This window comes from Protomyctophum parallelum (assembly GCF_964188405.1).
Source record: "Protomyctophum parallelum genome assembly, chromosome: 15".
Taxonomy (NCBI): domain Eukaryota; kingdom Metazoa; phylum Chordata; class Actinopteri; order Myctophiformes; family Myctophidae; genus Protomyctophum; species Protomyctophum parallelum.
Window position 1 is genome coordinate 21322654 of NC_139710.1, and position 13277 is coordinate 21335930.

The 13277-nt window shown below is 45.0% G+C and overlaps 1 protein-coding gene across 4 annotated transcripts in view; it reads left to right on the plus strand.

The window, feature by feature from the left end:
• Positions 1–302: 302 nt before the first annotated feature.
• The window catches only part of smarca2 (SWI/SNF related BAF chromatin remodeling complex subunit ATPase 2), a 67697-nt gene continuing 54722 nt past the window's right edge, over positions 303–13277 (plus strand). Inside the window, exons 1-7 of one of the 4 annotated variants that reach the window (XM_083784649.1) lie at positions 303–446; positions 1795–2031; positions 3770–3899; positions 4115–4483; positions 5430–5531; positions 7126–7381; positions 11619–11745. In XM_083784649.1, coding sequence (XP_083640775.1) covers positions 1798–2031; positions 3770–3899; positions 4115–4483; positions 5430–5531; positions 7126–7381; positions 11619–11745 — 1218 coding nt within the window. In that variant the 5' untranslated portion in view covers positions 303–446; positions 1795–1797. The remainder of the gene's footprint in view (positions 447–1794; positions 2032–3769; positions 3900–4114; positions 4484–5429; positions 5532–7125; positions 7382–11618; positions 11746–13277) is intronic. The other 3 variants (XM_083784648.1, XM_083784650.1, XM_083784651.1) reach the window with 3 other exon arrangements.

Here is a 13277-nt window from a genome sequence, read left to right on the forward strand (position 1 = left end):
TTGTCAATGGCGTTTTTAATGTTTGTTTAACTAAAAACAAACATTAAACCTGGAGGAGGGCTAGCTCTGGTCCATAGCTCTAATGCGTTTCATTTAGGGCAGAATCGTAGAAGCAGTAGAAGGCTATGGACCAGAGCTAGAGGGCCCTCAATAATATGAGGTAAAATCATAGGGTAAAATATGAACGTTTCACTTAAGCCACGCCCAATAAAGGGAGAAGGATGACTGACGCGTTGCTCAGCCAATCATTTGACAGCTGGGTGGAATTTCCTGTGATCTTGACAAATCAGTCATGACAACAACAGAGACGGAGAAAAAAAGTAACTTCAACATGTCAGCAAAACACGCAGGGGGAGGGAACTTGAGGACAGGACAGCAGGGATAAACTGAAGAAAACGCATTAATTATACCTAACGAGCTGCATGCGATTTCAGCCCTACCGAAAGGTAAATGGGGTTCCAGTGTTTCGCTTTTGATAAACGTCTGCTGTTAGACAACGCAACGTTGCTGTCCAAACTTTTGACGTGGACGGACGGTTCCCTGCTAGCTGCACCAAAAGCTAAATAAACCAGATTCCATACTTCGTCACACGACGGTGTCGCGCGTTGCAAATAGCAGACCTACAAGCTCGCAACTCGTAGTAGACGTTACGCGGAGTGAGCTTGTAGGTCTGCTGTTTTCGGAGCGCGATACCGTCTCGCGACGCAGCATAGATTATTATGCTAAACGGCAGCAGCTAGCTGTGTTAGCCGAGGTCGCTAGAGCGTTTTATGGACCCGAAACGATACGGACAGTGTCTGTCTTCCACAGTGTCTCATTCATAGTGACACGCGTTTTGTTGCATGCCATTAAAATCTTTCTCTGTTGCCACCTGAAGGCAGTGCCCTGACTTTGTGTGTAAACTTTCGTTTCCCCACAGTCAGTGAGGCTAGCTGTCAGACATGGCCACCACCAGTTTTGGGTGAAGCCATGAGATCCAATCAGAACTGGCCCCCAAAAATGATAACGCTCTCACTCAGTCAGCTCAGCTGTGTTACATACAGAATAGCTATTGTTATGAGTTATTTGATACTTGGGTGAGATAAAATGTGATACAAATGTTCATGTTTTTAATAAATAGATTATAAATAACATCCCGCCGTTGTTTACTAATAGGCTACTAACGGAAACGGATAGCTGTTGAGAGATTTAACCCACAACAAAACATTATTTGCTATTGCTAGCCTAGCCCTGGCTATGCTTGCTATTGCATATGTATTACATACATATATATGGAATGTATGTAATATTCTCCAAGTTTATTTAGATTTAGCCTTTTATCGAAGCCAAAGGATTCATTGCACGACAGGATTCCAGTATAATGAGTATAATGTAAAACTAAATATTCAATAATCTATTGCCTAAAACTTTTTTTGGTTGGTACTATATAACTGTATGAACCTGCTACAAGTCAACACGTCCTAGCAGAAAAGCTCAAGACAGCCAGGCTTTATTTGTTAAACAAGTGGCCATGGGATCCTGCAGACAAAAAGTTTCTGTTTTTGGCTATATAGAAGTGTATATTTGTAGTCTCTAAATGTTATGATGAATTGAATATGGTGTAATGCTTTATGGTGTCATCCACAGTTAACAGTCTTGTATTGAGTTGTGCTTGAAATGTACTGTAATTCTCCAAACACACACAGATTTACATAGGTTAATTTTAATCAGATTGAGCCCTACATGTACAGTACCATGTTAGCAATAGGATTGTGACAACTGACAACCCATCCTTTTTTCCTCCCAATAATCCAGTAGATGTCCACCCCTACAGACTCATCAGGTGGTATGTCCCATCCGGGTCCTACCCCTGGGCCAGGTCTGTCTCCGGGGCCCATCTTGGGTCCCAGTCCCGGTCCTGACCCCTCACCAGGCTCCGTGCACAGTATGATGGGCTCCAACTCAGGGCCCGGCACCCCCAGCGCACCTCATGGCATGCAGGGCCAAGGACAAAGCGAGTACTCTCAGGACGGCATGTACCCAATGCACAAGGTATGCAAATCCCACACACCCAGATACATCGGTCTGCCAATATATATCAACCATTATTTTACTTTATTGATGATGTTATCAATCAATTATGCAGCCAATGTATTTTTTTTTCTTTTTTCTTTTTTTTATCCCACGATTTTGTAACCCAGTTTTCTTTTCACCCAGTGCCAATTATCTAATGTATTCCTGGGCGCTACACTTCCTCTGCCAACCTGGGGGGGCAGCGGACTGACCTCATGCCTCCTTCTATGCATGAGGAGTCCAAGCTGCTTCTTTTCACCTGACAGAGGGGAATTTCCCCGGCCGGACGTAGCGCGTGGAAGGGACACGTTATTCCGACCAGTTCCTTTCCCCTCCATCAGGCGCCCCGGCTGGCCAGGGGGAGGTAGTTTTAGAGACCAGGATTACGGCATGTTTTTGTGAGGGTATCTACCCTAGGGGACACAGGGAGAACATGCAAACTCCACACAGAAAGGCCCTATCGCCAACCCCCGCCTCGGGTATGGGCACTGATGACGCGGAGGAGGGAACACGCCGCCAGTGCCCACAGTGTCCCCAGCGGGAATCAAACCCAGGACCTTCTAGCTGTGAGGCGACAGCACTAAAAAAAAAACATTTTTAAACCCCTTTCAACCTGGGGTCCCTATTATTGTATGCAAAATTGTTCAAATGTTTTCACAAATTTTCTAAATTGGCATATCTACAAGTTTGATCTGTAGCTAACATTATGAATAGGGTGAATGCAATTAGCATAATGGATGACCACCACAGTTATGGCTTGTACACACTGCACGGTATTTGCTCCGATTAAACGGTCGGGGAGCATTTTGGGCGCTTGCCGACAAAATTCCCGATCTGATGCAAGATCAGGCTTTGATCACCAAGGTTATGTGAAAGGCTCTGCGAGAAGATATAGCACCGATAAAAGCGCTTTTCGACGCCTTCCTGACCGTTTCTGAATATCTAGCAGGTTTGATATTTGGCTCTCTCACCGACTGGACTTCATACAGTATGAACTGGGTTGCGACCGCACACTGAGAAGGCCATATTACAGCCAATGAAATCACAGGAAAGCTAGCTGGCTGGCTGGCTTTTTTGGACCTCGTGCGCTCTCTGTGTGTGTGTGTGTGTGTGCGTGTGTGCGTGTTGTGGCGTGCACATGCGGAGAGAGACAGAGTTATTTAATGAAAATCAAGATTGAATGTCCTGTCTCTCTATAGCGCACGTAGGCTATACGCTATCACAAACATTTCGCCTTGTGTAGCCTGGCTATTCCTTTGTGTGTGGCGTGCACACAGAGAGAGAGAGAGAGACGTCCTGTGTTGGTCTCGCACTTGTATCACGGCATCCTGCACGTGCGTGAGATGTCAAAATGAATTGGAATAAAAAACAAATGATGTAGCCTATATGTATCGGGTCTGGATCGCATCTTGGTGAACTCTTGCAGTGTGTGATGCCTAGTCGGCTATCAATCGTTCAGTGTGAAAGCCACACAGATATAATGACTCGCCGACAACTTTAAAACTCCTACAGGGGCCATTACCAAGATCAATGTGAAATTCTACACATCATCACCTGGAGCCCTGATAAGGCACATGCATTGCTTTTATTGTCATTGTTTGAACATTTATTTTGTTCTGGTGGAGAAGGTGAAAAACGTGTCTTAACGTTTGTTCAGCTTCATGCTGAACAAACATGGATCATGGATCATCTTTTGATTTCTCATGTTTGTTTTCAGCCGATGGAAGGGATGAATGACAAGGCTATGGGTGAGGCCATGCACTTTGGTCACATGAAAGGTGTGGGGATGAGGACTCTCCACAGTGGGATGGGCCCCCCACAGAGTCCTATGGACCAGCACAGCCAAGGTACAAGTACACCATAGCAATCAATTAAAATAAAGTGTAATTAAAATAGTACATTAACACATTTCACAATTTATATTCAGACCTATATTATTACAAATCTAAAGTCCAATGTACCAACACCATTTAAAAAAAAAATATTTTTTATAATATTTTTAATAATGATTGACTATTTTGTGGTGTTGATGCTTAAAATCCAAAAATCCCACCCACTGCAGGTTATATGTCCCCACACCCGTCCCCAATGGCTGCCCATGAGCATGCCTCCAGCCCCATGTCTGGAGGTGGGGGTGGACCAACGCCACCCCAGATGACCCCCAGCCAGTCAGGCCCCATGATGCCCATGGATCCCCAAGGAGCCATGTCCAATATGGGCCAGCAGGGCCGTGGCCCGTCTGCCTTCAGCCCCGTCCAGCTACAACAGCTCAGAGCGCAGATCTTGGCCTATAAGATTCTTGGCCGTGGGCAGCCCCTGCCTGAAAATCTCCAGTTGGCTGTACAGGGCAAACGCAGCCTGCCCACCATGCAGCAGCAGCAACAGCAGCAGGCAGCTAATGCTAATGCTAGTCCTTTCAACAGACCACCAGGTAACATTTTGTTACTGTTATACTTTTATTACCCAGAATCAATTACATGTTATGGTCATGCAGTTGTTGTCTCCACCAGGCCGAAGGCATGGGGAGAGAGTATGTTTTGCACTCCGTCCGTCCGTCCGTCCGTGTGTGTGTGTGTGTGTGTGTGTGTGTCCGTCCGTTAGCAGCTAATCTCGGCCACCGTTAACCCGGTCGATGCCAAATTTTGCACACACACTCCCTGGATGCCAACGATGAACCTCTGCCCCAAACTTTCCAGAACGGCCTGTTATAGCGCCACCAGGAGGCCGCTTTGTGCAAAACAAGTTTTTGCACAGCACACCTACAGATTTTGTCCAAACATCACGCAAATTGGTACACAGTCTCTCTAGAGCCATTCAACCAAACCAGTCTTTCAGATTTCTCAGACTCCATCCTGATTGGTTAAGATTGGCTTCCAAAGTTCACAGGAGTGCTCAGTTTCAAACAAAATGCTGCAAATCATGAACACATCGCGTGATTTCCGTGAAATTGTGCACCCACATTCCCACTAGGCCATGGACAAAATGCCACATGAACAATTTCAACTCAGCCTCAAGGTGGCGCTATAACTGGCCCAAAAGTGTTTTTACCTCTAACTGCACGGATCTGTGGATAACCTGGTGGAGACCTGTGCCCAGAAGGGCACTTTTTCTAGTTTGATACTGCTTTCTTAAAAAAAGAAGAAAAAAACCTAATGTGATCACGGGTGGAGTCGTATGATACTGTGGAGTCGTATGATACTGTGGTAAAGTATGGGCAGGCTTCTTTAGGCAGTGTTACCCTTCCATTCACATCCTAATGGCTAATGGCCCTCCGATTCCATTTAGGACAGGGGACGTGCCTTGTGTTTAGCTGTGTACCACACAATACACAAAGTAAGAAAGAAGACATAATGAAAGCCCTTGTATTGTGTCATCAGGTATGACAATGGCGCCTATGGGTGGTCCACAGTCAAGCCCCTGCCCTACCCCAACCATGCAAGGACATGGTCAGAGCACAGGACCCAAATCTTGGCCTGAAGGTGAGCATAAAGAAGGGGGTGGTTGAACCTGGGGCCATGGGACAGAAAATATTCAAATTATGTTGATCTCTGTATTCCCATGGCAATAGGCCGGCGTTAACCTGACCAGCCTGTGACGTCATCTATATGACAGTTGTTTATGACAGCCGACGCAACAAAGCGCCCAAGGCAGAGGGGGAGAGACATTTCTCGCGTTCAGTCCATGCCTTATGTCGCTCCTTTCGGTTGGGAAATGATCCCCAAGGCGACGGACCGTCAGCCGCGGTCGCCGACGCACTGGACGCAGTCGGAGAACAATACCCCTGGCGACCTTTGGCAGCAGAGAGCAAGAAACTTTTCCTCCTCTGCTCCTAGCCCCCTCTTTCCGAAAGAGGATGCCACTTCCGCCGGCGCCTTGAGTTGTAAACGTAAATAGTACGGAACGGCATGGATAGATCCAGTGGCGTTTCCAGGAATTACATTTTGGACAGGCAAGATGTGTTAATTGTAGGATTTGCATTCCAATGGGTGACACTGATTGAGGGTCACACTCTACTCAATAATAGTTCTCAGTTCTTGTTTTTGTCCTCAGTGTATGGATTTTGGCCAGGCAGAAATGGATTTGGACAGGTCCTCGCCTTATTGTAGATACGCCACTGGATAGATCACAGAGAAACAGGACAACATGACATCATCGTTCGAAGCACAGCTTTGCAAACTCGTCGTGATTATCCATGGCTTTATGACTGCACAAGCCCGGACCACAAAATCCAGAACAGTTGGAGATTGCCCAGTACGAAAATGCTGTATGAAAGACATGCAATAATATTCTGCTACATTGTAGCCTTATCACTATAGTCATGGTTCACATGACGCTCGTACTTATGAGAGTCCTGTTCAGGGCTTATCACTAGAAAAACGATCCAACGTTCATCTGAGTAAATTGAGTACGGCTGGTGATTACAGTAAGAAATTCAACTGCAGCAAGCGTCAGATAAATTGTGGTTGTATATAAGTTGTATGTAAAGGCAACGTAATGTATGTGCGTGCATTGCATATAGTCTACCCCCCAACGTACGTGAAAAAATACCTTGTCCCGGCGTGAGGGTTAAGGGTGACATTGATGACAAGGGTGACGTCTTCAGTCATGAACTGGATATTCCCCAAAATACCTTATTTTGAAGTCAATTTTGGACACCTATCTTTTTTATGCAATTAGTTGCAGTCTGTCATTTGAAAATTGCAGTAGTTCATATTGCGATTTTAATTATTTCTCGATTAAGCCCTGATAATGACAATACTAGGTAAACTAGTATCTGTCATTCTGCCTAAACATTAACAACATGCTATCTAAATAATATAATACAGGTAGCTCTTGTTTTGTTCTTTAAAGTGACCTTTGGTACCTTGAAAACGCCATACCATGTGAACAACTGAACATGGTTGTGAGTTAATTACATTATGATAAATAAATAAGTGATGACTAACCCCCTGTTGGAGTTGGAGACAGTCAATACAGACAGTCAGAACTTGACCTGTCGACCATCCCAGCACTACTTTCAAATGTTGTAATTATTTACAACTAACAAACATATGAAAACATTTCACCACACAGGGCAGGGCGGCGAAGCTCCAAGCACACCTCAGAAGCACCTGACTCCAGCCACAAGTGGACGCCCGTCACCGGTACCACCCCAGGCTCCCGCCGCGCCACTTGGGCCCATGCAAGGCAGCTCGGTGACCCCGCAGCCTCCAGGGCAGCAGGGAGCGTCTCCCATGCTCCAGCTCCAACAGAAACAGAACCGTGTCACTCCGGTCCAGAAGCCCCAGGGTCTGGACCCGGTAGGGATCCTACAGGAGAGAGAGTACCGGTAACTATGTGCCACTCACTCACACAACCCTCACACGAGTATGGGATGTGAACGCTTATCCCAATTTTGGGCATTGTGTTGATTGTAAAGCGCACGCTTACAAATTCGATGTGAAGTTATTTTAAGGCTCAGAAGTTTGCTGAGTTTGGACACTACACTATTGCAGACGAGAGAGAGATTACTCAGGTTACATGTTCTGATAATTCTATTGAATGTTGTCAAACAGTCAGCTTGTAGTGACAGCGTGGATGTGCTGTCACAGTACTAACATGGATGTATTAACGTGTTTGAGGCTTGTTTGCAAAATAATAGACAAAAAAAAACGAAGGAACTGACAGCTCAATCTACTGTCACTCAAGCTACTATGCGGGTGTCCGGAAACAGATGGTAATTATATGTTTAGCGGTCTGCTCAGCCTCTCCACACTGGCATGCTACACTGTTTGCCACGCCCCACTTCTTCATTGATGATTTGACGCATTCGACCCCAGTGGATACTGGTTCAGGAGGTTCAATTGCCAGCGTGGTAGGTCCTCAACTGTGACGGCACCCCCTGAGTCCAGAACATAGTGATGGATTCCTAGAATATAGAACGGAACATGTCCTGTGCTGCCTTATTGTAGGGATGGCTTGAGTCTGCTTGTAAGCGCTGCTGTCATGAAGGATGTGCCAGTCATGTTTCTAGTTTTTCCTTGCAAGGGCCAGGGTAGCAGCTTCCCTTCGATGGCCCTTAGGGGACACCATTGCTCAGCCTTCTCTTCTGAGCCAGATGTGCTGGCCATCGCTGGTCTAGAGCAGGGGTTCTCAACATTTTTGGCTGGGGACCCCCGAAAATGCTTTGGCCATGTCTCGCGAACCCCCGCCCTGCCCCGCCCCCCCTTCGTACCACCAATACAAATTGGCCGCTACAATAACCTTAACCCATTCTGACCTGAGATCAGATTAAAAAAATGTCTTCTACATCCTGACAGTTTTCTGAAAAAGCTATGTTTCTATGTCAGTGGTTTTTTCAATTTTCCAGCCATTCATTTGCAACCTGGGGCTCGCGACCCCTCAGGGTGTCTGGGGGGTACCCAGATTTTTTTTTTTTTTGCAAAGTTCTGAATGCCTGCAAAATGGAAATTAAGAGTTTACATAGTTACACATAGTACAACTTTCCTATCTCGTTTCAGTATTTATATTTAAGATGTATTTTCTCTATTATCCTGCTACCCTAATAGACAGGGGGTACACGAGCACATGGCCGTTTATCCGCCGTCTATCTCCGACCGAACCACACTTTTACCACACATCTCTCTATGCAAAATAATTTCTGCACGCTCCCAGAATTAACATAGGCTACATTGCATTCACTCAAATGTCTTATTTACTTTGCAAATATTACTTTTGTGAAACACGCTGTTGTTGCGCAAGCTCAACAGCCTACGTCAAAATCGTCATGTTGGGGACAGACTAGCCTCGATACCCAGGCTTTCATTTCGTCTGCGCGAAAGATGAAAGCCTGGAAAAAGCCGTGGGCCGTGGGCCTTCCGGGTGGGCGTCGCTCTAAATGATGTGACGTAGCGCTGCACTAGGGGGGAGAGGAGGGGCCGGGGGTGACGGACAGATCGATGAGATCCAATCAGGGTGCGCGCATTTCTGAGGCGCGACCCGCCCCTCTAGACCAGAAATGTCTCTGCTTAGGTCAGGCTAGGGCCAGACTGGCCAGTCCTTCACAGTGACACGCGTTACATGAACCACGTGATCGGGATGGTTTCTTACCCCTCAATGTCGTGAACGCGCCCTTCTAAGGCAGCCTGCGACACGCCTACTCTACACTGCTCCATAGAGCAACACTAGCAGCACAGAGCCCAGCCATCCGAAAGAAACCGTCGCGCAAACGAAACCGAAACGAAACCGAATGCTTCTGACAACATTTGCCTGTGCGTGCTTCTTGCGTGCGCATTTCCCAACTCTCAGTGATTTATCCACACATTGCCCTGTGTGTGTGTGTGTGTGTGTGTGTGTGTCGCGTCGCCCTCCAGCCGCAATTGCGAGTGTGCGCTGAACCCAGACTCACACACTATCCATTCCATGCACATATTAGTCCTATATTTACTACAGTACGCCTGACAGACAGACGAGACAGTGTTGTCGTTAAGCAGCTCGACCCTGCAGCACCTCAACCCTAGCTGACAGGAGTGACGGTGCTGTGCTGTGCTGTGAGTAAACTGACAACGCTTGGCTTTCTGACATCCCTTTCTCACAATCTACAACAATAGATTTGTTACTAACATTAGGTTGTGGCGAAGTAGAAACGTGGAGAGCAGATAGTGTGTTTTGGACAAACAGGCTAGCATTGGTGTTGATTTGGGTCAAATGGAGTCTATATGGCTAAAGATAAATGAACACATGACGTCGGTGGGAGAGGAGTTATTGTGTGTTTTGGACAAACAGCGTGGTGTTGTTTTGTGTCAGCTGAAGCTTCATGTGTTTGTGTTGGAGCGCCTCAGTGTGGCCGTATAGGTCATGTGCAACCTCTTCCAGTCATGTGCAACCTCTTCCAGAGAGAGATGGAGACACTAAATAAATCTCAGCTGGAGAAACATGTTTGCATGCATCGCTGCCTTGCATGCTGTGTGCTACTGTTGAGTCTGTCACTCACTTTGACTGATTTATGGCATTGACTTTCTGTTAAAATCCAACTATGTTAATTTAAGAACTCTGGACATATTAGGTCATTGTTTATTAACTGTGCACACGTGTAGCCTATTGTATGTCAGACTGTATGTCTGTCACCCCACAGTCACAATCCTTTAGTAATTAGGCTGTGGAAATATTCACACTACTTTTACAATGCGTTGTCAACACGTGCCGAGTTGACAAAGATTGACAGATTTCGGAGAAGACTGATAGTTTATCCTTTAGTAATTAGGCTTTGGAAATATTCACACTACTTTTGGATTTGCAGGCCTGGCGCCACGGGGGGCAAAGGGGGTATATATAGTTACAGACAAAACAATGGTACATTTCCAGGCATTCAATTAAATTCCATTGCTTGAAAGAAAGGAAGTAAGGATGCATCTTAATACAGGATGCAGCAGCATCTTAATGATCTCCCATCTAGAACTGGAAAAACAACATTCCTCACCTATAGGCCATCCTTGGGGTGGGGAGGGGTGCTAATGTCATTGTTGCAGTGGTCAGGGTGCTTAAGTGGGCAGCTACTGTAACTAGCCAGGGGTGCTAATGTCATTGTGCTGGGTGTGGTCAGGGTGCTTAAGTGGGCAGCTTAGCTACTGTAACTAGCCTATTTATTTGTTTGTAAAAATGTCAATAATAATTTTTTTTTATTTTTATATTTAGCAATTTTGGAATCCATGTAATAATAACAATCACAATACTACTAATAATAATCATAATAATAACAATAAGCTTCTTTGTAAACTCACTAATTTACAAACAAGCTCACATCAGAACAATAATCCATGTAATAATAACAATAATAATAACCAACAATAATAATAACAACACTAATAACAGTACAGTACAGTACAGTACAGTACAGTACAGTACAGTACAGTACAGTACAGTACAGTACAGTACAGTACAGTACAGTACAGTACAGTACAGTACAGTACAGAGGACAACATTACAGTACAGTGCAATACTAAGGAGTGCAGTACAGTACAATACTAAGGAGTGCAGTACAGTACAAAGGGGTACAGTACAGCACTCGCATCGCCCTCCCGCTATTGCCTTCTTCCCATTTGCCATGCATCGAGGATGCGCTAGGATGAGCGGGCCACAGGCCCGCGAAATTCTAGTTAAGGTTATTGTAGTGGTCAATTTGTATTGGGGGTGGGGTGGGGAGGGTCGCGAGACATGGCCAAAGCTTTTCCGGGGGTCCCCAGCCAAAAACATTGAGAACCCCTGGGCATTGCATAGCAATGTTTCCAGTGGTTTTCTGGTTCCATTGACCAAAATTCGACCCACATTATTCCCATAGAGATTTCCAAAAATATCTATATTAATTATTTTAAGCCTAGCCTCAAGCCATCCAATATCCTGGTGGATTATGACCAGACCATAACACATCGGATTACGTGGGGAATCTTTTTTTTAAACTTTTGTACACTGAGGATTTGACTGTGTACTATTATATGACTGCAATACGGTAGTCCTTTTTTCCTGATCACTTTATATTCACAATAAGCTATTCCTGTAGCTTTTACACTTACACTGTGTTGTCTCCTCAGACTGCAGGCTCGGATCGCCCATCGAATCCAGGAGCTGGAAATCCTGCCTGGCTCTTTGCCCCATGACCTGAGGTCCAAAGCTACGGTGGAGCTCAAGGCTCTGCGTCTGCTCAACTTCCAGAGACAGGTAGAGCACACGGCAGTCACACGCCTTTCATCATGTTTCACACCAGTTTCCTCTGTTACAATTAAGCCCGACACACACAGGCTGCGCAGCGTAGCAGCACAGTATCGGCCGCGGCGCTCTGCCAGGCGGCTGCCGACTTCGTACAAAAAAAAAAAACACTTTCACCGCACGGCAACGCCTGGAAATAGAACATTGGAGAATCGGAGCGCCGGGCGATGCACGCGGTGTGGGATAGGTCCATTGAGAATAATGGAGGCGGCTGTTTTGACGCGTGCCTATGCAGCCTGTGTGTGTTGGGCGTTAGGGTGCAACAGATAATCTGCCTAATCGATTATGAAAAATAATCAATAGTTACTATTTTGAGCCTATCATTCTAGTTGAAAAGTTTCCAAAAAAGTGAAATTATCTACAACTTCACCACACATTGCGTCATTGCGTGACCTTGTAGATCCACTATTTCCACACATTTTTAAACAAAAACACAAAATCGCACTTTTATTCAATTACCGGTAATCAAAAAAGCAATCCATGGAAGAATCCCAAAGACAATAATCATTAGCCCAAGACAGCAGTCATGTATGTCTTTCAGGTTTCACACCATTTTCTCATCGGATATTTTCAGATGAGGCTCGGTGGCCAATTACATATAGTTTTTGGGGTCCTTGACATGAAATATTGAGCACCACTGATACAGAAATATAGGTAAGAAAACTTTAGAAACCCTTTTTTTTTCTCGACGTCAGGCCTAAATGGGTTAATAGGATGGGTCAACTACAGAGAGGACATTTACCCTGGAGGATCACAAATACCCTTTATGAGGATAACCCCTACACTCCCTACAGTAAATCCTCAATGTAGCTGCTTGTCTTCCTGATATCCTCCCTGGAGTGGATTCTGCACCATATGTTTTAGATTGAACAAAACGAAGTACTAACTATATCAGGGCTGCAACTATCGATTATTTCTTAGCAATTATTCTATTGATGTTTTGTTTTTCGATTTGAGAAGAGTGTTTAAAAAAATATATATCAATGAATTGACATGAAAACAATGATACATTCATTAAATCTTATCATCTAATTAACCACTTAAGCCCTATTTTAAACTTTGCTGATCTACATACAATCTTACAACGTGCTGTGAGAATTTTAGAAAATGTTTGTCACCTATAATGAGGCAATCTGAATACAGTTGCAACTCGGGTGCGTTTCACTAAGAGTAGAGGGTTTAACTTCAGCTTCATTCACTTCCAAGGAGTTCGGATTGGGGGGGGGGGGGGTTACGTTTCATATGTCAGTGAACATAATATGAAATATGTAAAAACACCGGAGTCGCAGACCCACAGGAAACGGAACGTGGTCGCACAATCATATCCTATAATCTATGTCAAAATCAGCAAAAAAATAAGTCTAATCAAATTCTTTGTTTATTTTTTTATATTGATTAAATTGATAATGTTGTATTAACTATTGCAGCCCTAAACTGCATTTTGGGAGTTGTGTTGAGTCCCAGTTAAATTGTTTAGATGGCTA